The sequence below is a fragment of the Leptodactylus fuscus genome, chromosome 8 (genome assembly GCF_031893055.1).
Source record: "Leptodactylus fuscus isolate aLepFus1 chromosome 8, aLepFus1.hap2, whole genome shotgun sequence".
NCBI lineage: Eukaryota > Metazoa > Chordata > Amphibia > Anura > Leptodactylidae > Leptodactylus > Leptodactylus fuscus.
Window position 1 is genome coordinate 3,179,943 of NC_134272.1, and position 12,706 is coordinate 3,192,648.

The 12,706-nt window shown below is 43.6% G+C and overlaps 1 protein-coding gene across 1 annotated transcript; it reads left to right on the forward strand.

Annotated features, from left to right (window-relative positions):
* The first annotated feature begins 1,852 nt into the window (after positions 1–1,852).
* LOC142216845 (parvalbumin beta-like) lies at positions 1,853–5,686 on the forward strand. Its single transcript, XM_075284882.1, has 4 exons — positions 1,853–1,913; positions 4,359–4,491; positions 4,628–4,719; positions 5,520–5,686. The coding sequence occupies exons 1-4, from the start codon at positions 1,853–1,855 to the stop codon at positions 5,684–5,686; spliced, it is 453 nt and encodes a 150-aa protein (XP_075140983.1).
* The last annotated feature ends 7,020 nt before the right edge of the window (positions 5,687–12,706 follow it).

Here is a 12,706-nt window from a genome sequence, read left to right on the forward strand (position 1 = left end):
GCAAATGAGTTCTCTCGCAGCGATGGGGGCGGGTCCCAGCACTCAAACCGCGATGAGGGTGTCTCCACCGCTGCCAGAGAAGTGTCTCCAAGTGCCGCCTCCTTCTTTGTCCGCTGCGTCATGTTCAATGTCTTCTTCCGGCGCAGGCTTGTAACCTAGCAGAGCAGAGCAGACTGCGCAGGTGTACAGGCCACGGGAAAATGGCCACTAACAATACTCTGCAAGTGGCCATTTTGCCCTGACCTGTGCAAAAGAATCTGCGCTGGAAGACATTTAAGATGATGCGGCGGATGAAAAAGGAGGCGGCGCTTGGAGACACTTCTCTGGCAGCAGTGAAAATAGCAAAAATCAGCTAAAAAATATTGAGAAAAAAACACAGGAGAGAAAAATGCAAGAAAAACATTTCCCTTATTTCCACTCTTTATTGCTTTTCTTCTGTCTTTTTCATTTTTACCTTACCCAGCCCTTATAGGTTATAGTTATAGTGATTGCTCCCTTTCTGTTATAGCTAAAGCTGCAATATTGGGGTACACGACAGTCCCGCTTTAGCAATTACTAGATCTGTATATAGTGGCCATACAGGGTGTATACAGGACGGACCTCCCTTATAATACTTAGTTATTGTATTGCTGGGGAGAACATTACAGCTTGTTTTCTGCTAAAAGGGAGTGCAATGGGTTAATAAAGTATATTACAAAAATCCTCAGCAAACCCTAGCCGACAATTTGGTCACAGCTTATACCCACCATAGTAACCATTACATTTACCAGAACATCCTACATAACAATGAACCAGTGGGGAGAATATTCGTCGTCATTGGTTTTGTTTTATAACGATATAAATAAAAAAAATAAATGTCTGAAAAAAATCATTATTCAGTAATTGAGCTTCTATTTCCTCCTATAAATGCCGGACTCTCCAGTCACTGCAAACTGCAAATCATGTTCTAAACCCCAATCTAGAAAGGATCTGCGCGGCCGCCATAGTCAGCAGATCTCCTGATGTATTACATAGCAGGGACCTGGTGGTAACGCCCACGATCTGCGCCCACACTGATCACTGGCATTAACCCTTCTCATGCCCTTTTGATGCCCCTACAGTGCCATTTTGGGTAGGATCACCGGCCCCTGGAACAATACGTGTTAGCATCGCAGCTTATGAAAGGCCCCGGACATGTCATTACGTTACTTCTAGGCAGTCATTAATGGAACGTAAAGCAGATATAGATATAGTAGATATAATTGTCATGCTGTAACTTAGAAACACGTCAATGTTTTTGAAATCCCAGATATCCTGCAGTGTGTGGATGGGATTGGCCAGAATCTGTGGTCACAAGGCTGCGTTTTCGCATTGTGGGGCCCGGTCTCAAGTGGTAAAACATAAGAAAACCAACATAAATTTGGTATCCCCATAATCGCACCCACCCCCGGATTACAGGTAACATTTCCAATTCCCAGTTAATGGCGTAAAAATAAAGCCTATAAAAAATGTCTGTACTTCCACCCCAATCTGATTTTTTTTTTCCAGTTTACTAGTACATTGTACGGAATATGAAACGGAACCTTTATGAAGCACAAATGTCATGCAAAAATGACGCCCTCAGGACTGTGAACAGAGACAATGAAACAAAAATGGAAAATTTGGACACAGGCTGTGGTAGGAAGGGGTTAACTATTGGGCTTTAGCTGAGGTCCATATGGACGCATTGAGTTCTGTGCGGTCTCATCGGCCGCAGCTGTCAATGAATCGTTACCATCAACTGGTTGCACTACAAAAAGCCCCAGTGTAGCCCCCAGACCCTACAGATACTATAGTCCTGACAGACCCTACAGATTCCATAGACCTGACAGTCATGGCCATCACTGAGATTCTGGCTGCTGAGGACATTGATGCTGCTCTGGCCAGTGTGGCAGGTAAGTGGCCAATACCAAGAGCAATGGAAGGCTAGAAGGGATTTATTACTGGTCTATATTATACATGGAGTGTTATGGGGAGGTTACACTCAATGGGGCACATTTATTAAGTTTTTTTTTTTGTAAATTGTTCCTGTAGAGGGTTTTCTGCTCTCACCTCTTTTGCTTTTAATAAACACCACAGTAAGACTGGAGCCCCCCTTCCCCCCCCCCCCCTAAAAAAAACAAAAACTACAGAGCAGGGAATCTTATTATAGCTGGTGAAACACATTGTGGTATCTGGTGCTATGTCTATAGGTGGCTATGATCTGGTATTAGCCCAATATACAGTATAGTATTTGCACTTGCTTCATTGCTAGTATGGTGTATATGTGAGGTCAGCGACCAGAGTCTATTCCTGCAGCTTGTCCTGTCCACATAGCAGTTTGCATATTTCATTTTAAGGGTAGGAACACCCAGGACTGGGGAGGAAATAAATGTCCCTGCAATGTTTAGTTTGTGAACCCCTAGACCTCTCATTAACTCTAATGGTCCTTCAGGTTTAGCTTTGACTTTATACCAGCCTGTCCATGTTCCCCAGCACTGGCTGTATCTGTCGGTTTGCTGGCCAGTGCATAGTGACATCACTATCATGCACCATTACTGTTGTGAGGTCCTGGCCCTTGTAAGGGTGGGAGACGCTGAACTGGAGCTAATGGGGTGAGGTTCAGGTAAACCAGGGTCAGTCTACTTGTCCCCGGATGTCCTCCAATGGTGTTTATACCTAACCCAAGCCTGCACCTTGATAACATCGATAGCTATGCCAGTAAGCTTATTTGTACACCCCCTGCACACTGTGCATTATGGGTATAGCTCCCTTTTGGGACTGTGGGGGGCTAATAATATCTTATGAAAAATTGTGTATAGAGGTGAGGGCTGAGATTGTTCTATCTGTCCAGAGATGAGCAATTTGGAAACTTGCCAGACTGGTTATGTAAATACTATGCTCTGTGTATTGGGTGATGCTATCTTACAAAGGATGGAGACAGATTGTCTGGAACCAGGGGCATTGTTAGGAAAGGATCAAAGACCCTTTTAAAGATAAAGGGACAAGAGAAGGGTAATTAAGCTAATTGTCTCCAACAAGGATGTCTATTGTCTTTAGAATACCATGAGATGGATATCTAGGGTGTGTATTTGAGACATGTGCAGATGGCTGCCATTTTGTGAGTCCATGCGGCCACCATACCATGAGCTCTCAGACTCCATTTTAGAGAGGCCATGTGTCTTCTACAACTCACACCCCCACTCAGCCCTCAGGGGGGTGTGACCTCTCTCCAGTTTCTTATCCAATAGATATGCATCAGGGCTATTGTTACAAACTTCTCCACCAGTGGATGTTAGGCTAATTATACTAGCCAATCCTGTTCTGTCTATGCCATGGGATATATATTATTGTTCTAGCCACCATTAAACAGAATCCATTTTGATACACCACCACCATGTGTCTCTGTTGATTCTCCAGGTCAAAGATGGCTGTAGCCGATCTTGGCCTGTTAATTAATTTTCCTTTACAGACAGCATATCTCTGGGGTATTATGATTCCCCCAACAGGACATTATATTGGGTTACTTGTCTTTTGTGAAGCTCACTGGTTTTAGTAGCTATTAATTTTATGGGTCCAATCTGCTGCACTCTCTTCTATGGAAATTTTTTTTCATCTCTCCTCGATCCCAAATATCTTCTGATATTGCCATAAATCCTGCGACTTTTCTCCTTAACACCTCAAATGCTGCAGAAACACCCCCCACCCCCGGGATCCCCCTAAGAAACAATTCTCTAAGTGTCCTAAACCGCCAAATCATCTGACCACTTACCCTTTATCTAGAGACTTGCATATTGACCCCTAGACAATAAAGCTTCTCAAGGATCTGCCCCTTCATCTTCCAGGACTGCAGTATAATTCTATTTCCCGTGGCTACACAGTTTCAGTCGTGCACTTTAGCTATATAGACAGTATCAGGCGGAAGTGTTCTGGCAGGTGTGGAAGAAACAAAGCATTATACAGTAATATGTTCTCAAAATGGAGTTAATGGCTTACGTAGCCTTGAGGGCCCACAAGAATCCAGTATTGTCAGTCTTATTCCTTAGAATCTGGAAAAATCCTTCTTTTGCACTACATGTCCCTTTGTTCACTTGCATTAAATCAAAATCTAGAACAAGTGACCACCCTGAAGCCTATAACATCAGGTCTCGTCCACTGTCCGGCCGCTGTGGCCCCATGACCTGACCATGGTTCAGCTGTAGCCTGAAGGCAATGTCAGCAGAAGTAGAGATGGTCATGTGACCACCGTAACGTGTAAAAGGCACATCAGTAAATGTTCATGATGGAAGGTGTCAAAGGATAAAAGCAAAAAAAACCCTTTTACATTTCTATTCTCTTGCATCCTATAATATGTGTTACAGATGACAACTCCTTCGAGTACAAAGCCTTCTTCCAGAAGGTCGGTCTGGTTGGAAAGTCTCCTGATGAGATCCAGAAGATTTTCGAAATCCTGGACAGAGATCGCAGTGGATTCATTGAGGAACATGAGCTTGCGTAAGATTACAATATAAGACCTGTCCTACAATATGACTAAGAGTGAACAGTCCTATACACATGTAGCCAAGCGCTCCATAACCTGATACTATATAACAGAGCGGCAGACTCGTGACCTTCTTACTTCTATTGTCAGATTCTTCCTGCAGAACTTCAAATCTGATGCAAGATGTCTGACCTGTGCGGAGATCAAGGATCTGACTAAGGATGGCAAGCTGGGGCTCGAGGGTAAGGCTCTTAATAGAGGAAAACCCACTCTGTAGTTCTTGGATGACTGTGCCCCATCCCTGACGTGATTCTGTGTACAGTAGGGATCTGGCATACAAGGGAGCATAACACAATCTTCTCTGTACCTCCTTAAGGGGTTGTCTAAGATGTAATCCTGTCCCCTCCTCTGTATCTTCTGGGGTCTCTGGTCCTGTCCCTACTGTGCTGAACCTTGAATGATCCATTGGCCTCAGTGGTTCCTTGTTGGTCATGTACATGTGACAACCAACCTGTATGTCATGTACATGTAATCCCTGAAGCCAGTAAAGGGTTAAAGGTTCAGGATTAAAACTAACAAAATGGAGCCAGTCTGTAGAATGGAGAGCCGGACACTGACTGGGAAGATCTATAACAATTATGGGATCAGTATACAGAGGGGTGACGCCGCGTCCATCATGGGTGTAATCATTAATCTCCTTAGACCTCTTATACTCGCAGAATCTCTAGTTAATAGCCAATGTTAATTGTTTCTAGTTTGGAGCCCTGAGCCAATGGCGAGAACACAAATGTATAAAATGAAAAATTGTAGCAAATGGGTGAAGTTATAACTTTGTTATACAAATAATTCTCGTTTAATATTTCAGTATTCCAGGCGATGGTGAAATCTTCAGAACCCACAAACTGAGATGTGACAAGGACTGGACACCTTCTAATGGCTGGCTCTCATTATAGTCATGGGGTTGGTGAATTGTCAAAAGGGTTTTAGGTTTCTCCAAATAAACAATATTACCACCTGTAAATGTCTGATCTATTATCATTAGTTTCCACTCTTATGGCCTTGTCTGGCTTTGTGCACCTTTGTTGTAATGCTGCCAGGGCTTGCTGTGGGATTACTGATGTGAAGGACTACAACTACCACAACTCCTCTTCTGTCTTAACGTGGCATCTAATCAGGGATAAATGGATGTCGTTCTGCTGTAAGCTCTAAGGTAGCACCACAACTACTTGTCTGCTATATTCACACTGAGTTTGCATTATTGCTGCAGTGTTGGCATGTAACTTGGTTATATCTTTACTATGAAGTACAAGCTGTGAATGGGGGTAAAATAAGTTCTGGCTTTTTCAAGGCAAAATGTAGTGAAAACAAAATTAACTAAAAAATGGCAGAAGGAAAGGATTATAAAGCTCTAGTCCTGCATGCAAAGCTAAAGCCATGGTATGCTCAATCCACTCCTGGCTCTGACACAAACATACAAAAACGTGTGTGTGTGTGTGTGATAAAAACCCTTCTGTATCTATTACAATAGGTGGTGTTAGGATCATAAAGTATACAAAACATCTGGAATGAAAAATATTATATATAATTTTTTTTTTTTTCTTCGTCCACCTAGTTACTTTAACTGTGAGCATTTCAATTGTGCTTTAAAGGGGTTGTCCCATCTATACCGGTAGCTTATGTAAATTGAAGGCTAAACTTCTCCTAAATATATTGCTTTAGAAATGCTATGTGACCCTATTCCTCCCATTGGTTACTATAACCACAGACCTATAGGACAGGTGATGTCACTCACTGCTCTGCCAGCAGGACCGTAGTTCAGCTAATTGTGGTTTGCTGATAAAGCGAAGTCTGTTATTGCTCTAGGTAAAGACACAGATAACAGAGCCCATTGTGTACAAGCATCTGCATATTATTTGATCAAAATATTTGATGCAAAAGTATTGAGACTTCAGGCCCCATTCACCAAGAGATGGGGGGGGGGGGGGGGGGGAGAGATAAAGGCAATGAGAAGAACAGGCAGCCTGCTGAAAAACTGAGATGGGAGAATCCCTTTAAGTACTTGTTTATACATCATATTACAGCTCAGTGCTTAGGTTTTTTCTGGTGCCACAAATAACTTCAATCTCACAGGAAGACACCCCAGTTGGACGTTTTTGGTTATCGTCTCATACATGTAGTGTCCTCCTGATGTCCTTACTGTGGTCAGGTTATTATAGCTGGCTTCTGTAAAGTTCCCATAGAAAGTTTCAGCAATCTTGGTCAAGTTCATTCACAACTGATCTAAGATGAACAATGTCACCACTAGCTCTTGGTTCACAACTGTGCTTGGGCTTCCGTTATTCAGGTCTGCTCGGGGCCCAATCGGCTTAAAGAGGTGACTCTCATATCCCAAAGACTATTGGAGAGTCTACTCGCTCTGTAATGTTAAAGTGCAATGGGGAACAGAATCCCTCACCGTACTGTAATGGGTGGAAAAATCTGAAAAATTCAGCAAAAGTTTTATTTATAAACAATGTTTCACTTTTAATTCTGTTCAACCTTACACATGTACATGGGCAATCCCTTAAGAACTTGTATCTTAATACTTATTTATAATTAATAAACAAGGTCTGCAGGGATTTTGGATCTTCTTGTACAGTAGAGATCAGTTGTGATATTAGTCCGAGTCTTGCTATAAAGCCTCCACCTTCGGGCCATGATGGCCTTTGCATTGCGGGGACAGACAAGGCGCGGTGCCCTCTCGTCACCTTTATAGACTTTACACACATTGTGATCTATAGCAATCACACAGGCCGTGGCCATGTCCAGTCCCCGCACAGATACACAATGTTGTGGTGCCCACTGAATGACAAAAGCCTTGTGTGATATTTATAAGGCTGGGACAGGCTGTAAAAGGCCGTGTGGAAGGAGTTGGCAAGCGCCGGGTATTTATACTAAGTGCTTCTCCAAGGAAATCCTCAGCAGATGTGAGGTCGGATGGCTGTGATGAAATGCCAAAAGTAGAAAAACTCGTCTTACTGACAAGAGGACGACCCAAGACGCTGCAGATCAGACGGCCCATGTAAGCTAAAAAGTGATTGCCCAATAATAACCTGGCCGGGATCCCTTAACCCTTTGTCTCCAAGGCTCAATATAGAACACCTCTTCACACTGATGGGATATGATGGCGCTGAAATTCTAGGGAAGGGATTCCCCAATTATCACTACAGGGTACAGATAGATTAGGGGATGGGGACATGGGACGCACTTAGGACAAAACTGAAGTTACTGGACTGCGTTCCTTATGTTGACCCCATACAATGGCTGGGACCCCTCGCTGACCTCCTACAGAGGTGACTATTAGTACAGCACTTACCCCATTGCTGTGATGTGTCCGGTGCACCCAAAGAGGGGCCCGGGAGCAGAGAGGTGAGTATGACATTCATCCTGCCCCCTGCTTAACGTCTCCTACTCTGCCATATTCACAATCTGGTTGGGGCTCCTCCCCTCCCCAATTCTGTGACCTGGCTGCATTAACATCCAGATCAGTAGAGCTGCATTCCTCCTTCCCCCTCCCCCCCCCCCCCCCCCCCGCCCTGCAGATGACGACCTCAGCGGCCCCTGAGACAATGTCACAGACTGATGGTGAGGTCACATTATCATTATTTAATGTCTGTTGCTCTTATCTGTCACAGCCTCAGTTTTGCATTCGTCTGTATTCACGCTTAATCATACCTCCCAACTTTCAAAGAACAGAAAGAGGGACAAAATGTGGGTGACTGTAGGACTAAGCGATCCCTCCATGGTCTTAGTCTGGCTGCTTTCCTTAGCGTATGGTTAGGAGTTGTCCATATTGTATGATTCACAGGGCTCCTGCACACATTTACTAGTTTCAGCACCCAATATGTTATTTCTGTTATGTCAGGTGGGCGGTCCCAGACTCTCTGCTCCAGCTCAGTCCCGCCCACCTGACAGCAGTGAGACCAATTAGCATATTGTGTGCTGAAATTAATAGCAATGATAACAATGGAGGCTAAAGAGGTGATAAAGGAATCCCTACAGCAAAATGATAACACAGGGGTATAGCATATATAGTATATCATGGGCCCTATAGATATCCAGGCCATGTCACATATAGAAGGGTCCTATAGATATCCAGGTCATTTAAAATATAGAAGGGTCCTATAGATATCCAGGCCATGTAAAATATAGAAGGGTCCTATAGATATCTAGGCCATGTCACATATAGAAGGGTCCTATAGATATCCAGGCCATGTCACATATAGAAGAGCCCTATAGATATCTAGGCCATGTAAAATATAGAAGGGTCCTATAGATATCTAGGCCATGTCACATATAGAAGAGCCCTATAGATATCTAGGCATGTAGTATTTGGTGTGATAATCTCCATAAAATGGGGTTAATCTGCAGTGTTCCCATTAAACCCCCCCATGTATAATGCCCTGTATCCTCCCCCGATTCATAAGATGTCTCTATAAGAAATCCTAAATTTACTCAAATGTCTTCCAAGGGCGCCACCTAATGGCAGGATAGAGAATAGACCGGGGCAGAGCCAAGCAAGTTGTTGTCAATGTAGTTCCAGAGTTTCCACCTGTTGTCAGACAGCGGAGTATTGTGGATGGTGTGTCGGGGTCTGTATAGGTGGTGGGGGGTTATGGGGTTATAGGTCTATGGGTCACCACACGGCAACAAAGATGACACTAACTAACTACAGGACCAAAGGTCACCTGACCTTTACACAAGAGCAGCCGGCACCGAGGGGGGTTAAACAAACCCTGATAGTCACCCAGACACCGAGAATCCTATAAGGAGACCCGGCCACCTCTCCTGACATCTGACATGTCTGCACGTCTTGTGCAGTCCCTCCATTACTCCTCCTAGACATTTAGACATAAATTGACAATGTGTGTGTGTGTGTGTGTGTGTGTGTGTGTGTGTGTGTGTGTGTGTGTGTGTGTGTGGAGGGGGGGGGGGCTCTCACAATGTCCAATCAGCAGTGACAGTGTCAGGGACAGAGTTATAAGACAATATTCTGCAGAATTGGGAATTCACTCAAACAGTAGTGACCGATCCTGTGACCTGAGGCCGGGGCCTACTTCACATCCAGGCAGGCCGCCATATAACTCTGCACGGATGTCCCTGGGCGTCTTTGCAGTTTAGTAGTTGTGTGAGATCCTACAGGAGCGACTACAACAGTGGGACATCCTAGAGTGACATATACACAATGAGGGGTATTTATATCCGACACCAGTCTTCACATCCCCGGCGCTGGCAGAAGATTCTGCGTCTTCATAAATGCGTCTGCGCCTCGGCTGGGTCTTGCGTCTGCGCTGATATCTACAATAAGTTGTAACTGGAGTAGATGTCTGTGATCATTTGCAGCTCCTTAGTAAATCTGCCCCATGAGCTCGGTGTCTACAGCTATAGGGGCCGCCACATCCACCGTATGGTGTGTTGGCCCCGCAGGGCCGGTATCAGCTGCCGCAGTTCATGGTCGGAGGTTGCGTTTCTTCTTTAAGGCGCCGTCTACATCTGCGGCAGAGACTCCGGCCTTGTGTCTGATGGAAATCAGTAGAAAATCTGGCACGGAGGATTTCTTTCCTTTGCCGGTACACCTGATGGACCCCGTTATTATAGTCAATGGGCTCGGCCGGGCTCCAGGTATAAAGCGTGTCTTAGTGGTCCGACACTTCCCCAAAGGATCCAAACAAAGGAGGGACAGGGCGAAGGTGAAGCCAACACGACCGCAGCAAATATATCCGCCCCAGTCACAATGGAAATCAGGGGAACAAAGAGGAAGGTTAAAATGTCCCAAAAAAGGTGACATGTATAAAACAAATGTCGGGTCATGACCTACGGAAAATGGCCTGGCACTGGAGTGGTTAAATGTAACGGATTGTGCGCACGCACTTCTTGCCTATAGTTTAGGGCGAGTTCACAGGGCGGATTTGCCCCTGATTTTGGGATAACTTTGTGTTTTATGACTCATGTCCGCGGCTCATCCCTCATTACCTTACATACCGTATGAAGCCGAGGATACGTCACATGACCCCCAATGGGTGTAACTCATCAGACAAGCAAATGGACCCTAAAAATAAACCTTCATCGGTGAGGACAAGTCCTAGAACTGCTGAGAATACAAGACGAGAACTTGTCACGGGCAATAGCGCCACCTGCTGGCCCCTCGCTCATACACTGATAAGTATGTGAACCCTAAACGGGACAGGTCAGCAGATTCATAGTGGCCATGGGTAGCGTGACATACCGCCAGGCGTCTACATTACAAAGAACTGCCTTATACTCTGCAACACTGAACCCGGCATAAGGGAGGGGGGGGGGGGGATGAGGGGCTCCTATGGCGTATCCGTATCTGCCTGTGTGTGATTGACGGATGTGATCTACTATAGTGCGCAGTGTAACAGGACAATTACACTATAGTGAGCAGTATACAAGGACAATTACACTATAGTGAGCAGTATACAAGGACAATTACACTATAGTGCGCAGTGTAACAGGACAATTACACTATAGTGAGCAGTATACAAGGACAATTACACTATAGTGAGCAGTATACAAGGACAATTACACTATAGTGCGCAGTGTAACAGGACAATTACACTATAGTGAGCAGTATACAAGGACAATTACACTATAGTGAGCAGTATACAAGGACAATTACACTATTGTGCGCAGTATACAAGGACAATTACACTATAGTGCGCAGTATACAAGAACAATTACACTATAGTGCGCAGTATACAAGGACAATTACACTATAGTGAGCAGTATAACAGGACAATTACACTATAGTGAGCAGTATACAAGGACAATTACACTATAGTGAGCAGTATACAAGGACAATTACACTATAGTGCGCAGTATACAAGAACAATTACACTATAGTGAGCAGTATACAAGGACAATTACACTATAGTGAGCAGTATACAAGGACAATTACACTATAGTGCGCAGTATAACAGGACAATTACACTATAGTGAGCAGTATACAAGGACAATTACACTATAGTGAGCAGTATAACAGGACAATTACACTATAGTGAGCAGTATACAAGAACAATTACACTATAGTGCGCAGTATACAAGGACAATTACACTATAGTGCACAGTGTAACAGGACAATTACACTATAGTGAGCAGTATACAAGGCCAATTACACTCTTGTGCGCAGTATACAAGGACAATTACACTATAGTGCGCAGTATACAAGGACAATTACACTATAGTGCGCAGTATACAAGGACAATTACACTATAGTGAGCAGTATACAAGGACAATTACACTATAGTGCGCAGTATAACAGGACAATTACACTATAGTGAGCAGTATACAAGGACAATTACACTATAGTGAGCAGTATAACAGGACAATTACACTATAGTGAGCAGTATACAAGGACAATTACACTATAGTGAGCAGTATACAAGGACAATTACACTATAGTGAGCAGTATACAAGGACAATTACACTATAGTGAGCAGTATACAAGGACAATTACACTATAGTGAGCAGTATACAAGGACAATTACACTATAGTGAGCAGTATACAAGGACAATTACACTATAGTGAGCAGTATACAAGGACAATTACACTATAGTGAGCAGTATAACAGGACAATTACACTATAGTGAGCAGTATACAAGGACAATTACACTATAGTGCGCAGTATACAAGGACAATTACACTATAGTGAGCAGTATACAAGGACAATTACACTATAGTGAGCAGTATACAAGGACAATTACACTATAGTGAGCAGTATACAAGGACAATTACACTATAGTGAGCAGTATACAAGGACAATTACACTATAGTGAGCAGTATACAAGGACAATTTCACTATAGTGAGCAGTATACAAGGACAATTACACTATAGTGAGCAGTATACAAGGACAATTACACTATAGTGAGCAGTATACAAGGACAATTACACTATAGTGAGCAGTATACAAGGACAATTACACTATAGTGAGCAGTATACAAGGACAATTACACTATAGTGAGCAGTATACAAGGACAATTACACTATAGTGAGCAGTATACAAGGACAATTACACTATAGTGAGCAGTATACAAGGACAATTACACTATAGTGAGCAGTATACAAGGACAATTACACTATAGTGAGCAGTATACAAGGACAATTACACTATAGTGAGCAGTATACAAGGACAATTACACTATAGTGAGCAGTATAACAGGACAATTAC

Excerpts from the sequence above, each read along its gene's own strand:
- LOC142216845 (XM_075284882.1), top strand. The coding sequence starts at position 1,853 with ATGGCCATCACTGAGATTCTGGCTGCTGAGGACATTGATGCTGCTCTG. Across the intron at positions 1,914-4,358 it reads TGCTCTGGCCAGTGTGGCAG|ATGACAACTCCTTCGAGTAC; the intron begins GTAAGTGGCCAA and ends TATGTGTTACAG. Across the intron at positions 4,492-4,627 it reads ATTGAGGAACATGAGCTTGC|ATTCTTCCTGCAGAACTTCA; the intron begins GTAAGATTACAA and ends TTCTATTGTCAG.